General features: G+C 30.4%; 1 protein-coding gene across 1 annotated transcript in view; it reads left to right on the top strand.

Annotated features, from left to right (window-relative positions):
- Positions 1-4,713, top strand: part of LOC106459683 (ubiquitin recognition factor in ER-associated degradation protein 1-like) — a 20,699-nt gene that overhangs the window by 11,383 nt on the left and 4,603 nt on the right. The window contains exons 7-9 of the mRNA XM_013919325.2: positions 620-688; positions 1,399-1,470; positions 3,459-3,509. Coding sequence (XP_013774779.1) covers positions 620-688; positions 1,399-1,470; positions 3,459-3,509 — 192 coding nt within the window. The remainder of the gene's footprint in view (positions 1-619; positions 689-1,398; positions 1,471-3,458; positions 3,510-4,713) is intronic.

Raw genomic sequence — 4,713 nt, 5'->3', positions numbered from 1 at the left:
ACTATAGACTTAGTATTTTGATTTCACAAACATCTAATTTGAACCAGTGTTGCATTCAACATACCACGTGACATACAAAAATCAATGTCTATCTGTGTTTTTTAATATTTACTTTTAAATTAAGAAATTGAGTAATGTATAGTTCTAAAATTTGAATTATAATCTATAGTTTGATGCCAAACTTATTGACATAAATTCATGAAATAGTAGTTCAATAAAATTTTGAATGAGAGTGGACAAACGGAATGACGTGGCCTTTCACCCATGACCCATCTCGAAAGGGCTACAATATATTATTTTGCTGATTCAAAACAAGTGAAACATTTAAATGGATTTTTTTTAGTTATTAAGCATTATTACTACTAACTTTGATCATTTTGGGAAAGACATTTCTTTGTTTGTTAAAATGAACTGTTTTATATATAAAGTAAGCCTTTTAAAAAGGGTTGATTATTTTGAAGTAAAATAGTATTTAAATATTGTTTTTAGACTAATGCCAGAAATACAGTTGTGATTATTAAAACTTGAATGTTACATCTTGTTGTATGATTGCTACACATAGAATAGATGAGAAAGTATCATTTCAAGACTTCTTGTGTATGTTTGTATTTTGGGCTAGATCTATGAGCTATGTGTGTTAGAAACAAAACCTGGATCAGCAGTGTCAATTATTGAGTGTGACATGAATGTAAGTGGTACCTTCTTTGAACTAATTTTGTATAAAAAATATATTATTATAATTGTGACATTACGTTTTTAATACTGTCTCATTTGTGTTAAGTTAAATGTAAGTTTTGCCATGTCTCTCTTTCTCAATAAAAATTATAGGATCACTTCAATAGTAGTAGTATTTTTTATGTAATCCTAGAATTATCGATAGGTGTTCATATAATACTCATCTGATTTTCATACACATTTTTCTAAATTATTTATGCACTGAATTGTATTGGGGCCTAAAGCTTGTTGATTACAGGGCCCCTAGTGACATACTATCACATTAAAAAATTAAACAAAATTACAATTGTTGCCAATTAATCTCACTAATTACTGCTGGAGTCAACTTGTGTCTTTTATATGAAAATCAGTGATTTCACCTAATGTTTTTTGTCAGTTTTCTGTATTAAGTTTTATAATGAGCAGAAACATGAAACTACTTAACATATAGTAATATGTGGACCCCCCCGGTAGTGAAGATGGTAATTTGATGATTAATATAATACCACAAAACAATGTATACCTTATGAAGAATTTTTCAGATAAAGTGAAAATGCAACTTTTTTTTCTTTTAAAAAAGTAGTACAGTTTAGTTAGATAATGAGAGAAAAAAAAAGTGTTATATTTGTTTATATTTGTTCATAATTTAACACTTGTATACTAAGAAATATACCCTCTATTTAGGTAGAGTTTGCTGCTCCAGTTGGATACAAAGAACCTGAGAGAAAGCAATCAAACCAAACCTCTTCACAAGAAGTAAACCATTTCTTAATATTTATTACTCTTATATATACAGAAATGCTCTCATTTACGTCAGGGATGTGTTCCTAGAAAATACAATGTTAGGCGGATCGACGTAAATTGGCGTACATTTAGACTATGATCTAACTTAAAAGTGATTACCTTTTGGAGAATCACAGGGAAATCACGAAAAAAAATTCCATTGTGTTAACATGGGGACCTATTTTTCACACTATTTTTTGCTCTATAACTCAGAAAAAAATGATAAGATTTTGATGAAACAGGATGGACATATGTAGAATATTATTCCTCATTGTCCTGCCAAAAATGGTTTGTGTTCTTTAATATTGATGGACATACAAACATATGTTTTGGGAGCCAAATATGTTCAATGCTGCATGGTGGAGGTATGTGCTCTACTGAGTGCTCTTCTAGTTTACTCTTGCTCTTTAGTGTTGGTTCAGTCTTACCTCAGACACAGAACTTGAGTATAATTTGTAGATTGTCATTAATGTATTGTACGGTTAGGTACAACATGTTAAAGGATTACATTTTGCTCTGGTGTGTTTTGTAAAAGTGTGTGTGTATTACTTTCTGATTGTGTTTACTGATATAACTTGTTGTCACTGTTGTCTCCAAGGTAAGTGTCTTGTTAACATAGCTGTATTTTTTGTTTATTTCTTACATTTTTAGCTGTGTTTCACTGAAACGTGGACAGTTTAATATCTTATAACTAAGCACAAAGAAGGACTTTTCAGAACCATTTCATGGTGTTCCTCTTGTTGGAAAATCCTTAAGAAAACCGATTTTCTTTTTAGAGTGAACGAAGTCTTGGGAATTTTAATTTTGATCACCAATGCTAGAAAGTTTTTATAATGAAAATGTTATGGCTTAAGACTTTTTTTTATTTCTTTGATCAGGTATTTGTTGATGTTGGTATTTTGTTTCAGGAAGTTAAAGAAAAACAAATAAAGTTCATACTGAAACTTGCCAGAAGTATCTTGGAGAGCAAAATAAGTTTTAAGTCCAAGTAAAATTATGACCATATGCAAACTGACCAGTGCAGGGTTTTGAAAAAAAATCATTAAAATTTAGCCCTAAGTGTATTGAAATGTACATATATTTCTCAAATGACCATTTAACTTATTCTGATTTTATAAACATAGTAAGGACATTTTTGTTCCTTCGAGTGAATATTTCAAGTTCTAACAAGGTTCTTCCAAGTTGGTTTGTTCCTCACTTTGCAATTAACTCTTTTCAAGTCATTACACTCCAAACATTGAGGTTCACCTAGTTTGGCCATTGGAAAGTTTTATGCATGTCATAAATATATCCCTGAAAGAGACAGTTGCTTGCTTAAATAAACAACAACAAACTATTCTTAAAACATTGAAATCTAGAAAAAATTCCATAATGTCTCAAAATTCATGCGACTTCTGTGAGCTTGTACTCAAGATGTATTGTGAAGTGCAGGAGTTAATATTACTTATGAACAAGAACATTTAGAGTGGTTATGTGAGCTTAATACTGAAGCGTGCAGTGTGAATTACTATTGACCTTTCTTTTTGGTGGTGATGGGAAATAAGTTCTTAAAACTACCACTAGGATATACAAGAGAGGTATTTAAATATGTTTTGCTTTTCATCGAAGAACAATTTTATTTTAGTCTTTAGCTTTACAATTGAGAGACAAAACTATAAACTGTAAGAATTAAGTTTGTCTTCAAACTAGAATTTTTATTTCCATATCAAGCATCCTATTTATCTTACAAATATGAAAACTTGTAAACCAAGAAGAAAAATATGAAACCTAATGTATGTTTAAAAGTAGCACTGTGTTAATTTTGCTATGATGGAAACTGCATGGATTTGTTTTTGACATGTTAACTGTCAAAGAAGTGACATAGCTACGGATTGGAATAATTGTATACCTATTATGTTTAAGAGTTTTGGAAAATAAACGTCAATGAAAATTTTATATACATTTCTATCTCTCACTCTCAGGAAATGAATTTTGACATCAACAACTTACAAGTGGATAATCCAGAATTTGTGGTAAGTTAACTGTACATTCCATTAATTTATGATCTAAAAGATTGGATGGTATGTTATTTCTAGAAGTGATTGTATTATTAGTCAAGGTATTATGTTGTATATGGCATAGCCAATGTGTGACCAAAACATACACTTTTGAAAGAAAGCATGAAATTTTGCCCTCTGCTGATTTCATATCTGAAGGAAGTCAAATGATCTGACCAATCCTTCTTCAAACATTTGAGAGCAAGATACTTCCTAATACAGTTTATTTATTTACTAGCTGGATGGAAGTTATGTAAATTCATGATTAATGAAAGGTTATCTTAGGATATAAAGCTGTTTCCCTTATATGTAATTGTAAAAAATACAAAAATGCCCATAAAAACTTCAAGAAACAAAATGTGAAATGCAAATTTGCATTTTTTCTCCACATGGACCCAGCAAACATTCATGCCAAATTTATTGTAGATCCATGTACAGGGGATGAAGTAGTGCTAGGAATCGGCCATAAAAATGCAAAACTGAACATTTTTATGTACCTGCATGGACCTAATAAACCTCCATACCAATTTTGGTGAAGATCCATCCAATCCACACCCTGCGATGTAGGTACATGGACAGACAACAAACTATTATATTTATATAGATACATGAAGCACAGTATGTCATATGCCATTTTGCTGTGTTTTCTTCATTGTTTTCTTACAATCCACTTTCATTATCTGATGTTGAAAGATTTATGCTCGTGGACAGAGCATTTATTTAGTGTAATTCAATGAGATTCTGAGATAAATCTCTCGTATTATTAGGGCCAAGCTTAGCTTTTATTTCTAGTTGGATCTATCAGGATTGACTTGTATCCTCTTCTGTAGAGCTGGATGATTAGTAGAAATTAATTAATTGTCAATTTCGTTAATGGTCATTTTACTGCTAGATATAAAGATAAAATAGCATTAACACAATCAATGCAGGCTCGGTCAATTTGACCGACCATGTGAAGTTTTTGTACTCTTTAGATTTAATACTTATAACTCTCAATATAATGTATATATCTTAACAAAATTTGGCAGTCTTTCTGTTAACATTACAAGTCTTTCACATACAAAAAATCATATTTTAGGGAAGTATTTTTAATAAAATAAAGATTTGTCCATGAATATATTGAGTATTTGTTTTGAGTAGTCCGTGTGCAAAGTAATTTTATTGTTAAAATTAAAGATAC

The sequence above is a fragment of the Limulus polyphemus genome, unplaced genomic scaffold (genome assembly GCF_000517525.1).
Source record: "Limulus polyphemus unplaced genomic scaffold, Limulus_polyphemus-2.1.2 Scaffold647, whole genome shotgun sequence".
Taxonomy (NCBI): Eukaryota; Metazoa; Arthropoda; class Merostomata; order Xiphosura; family Limulidae; genus Limulus; species Limulus polyphemus.
This window is presented reverse-complemented; position numbering and strand designations above follow the sequence as displayed.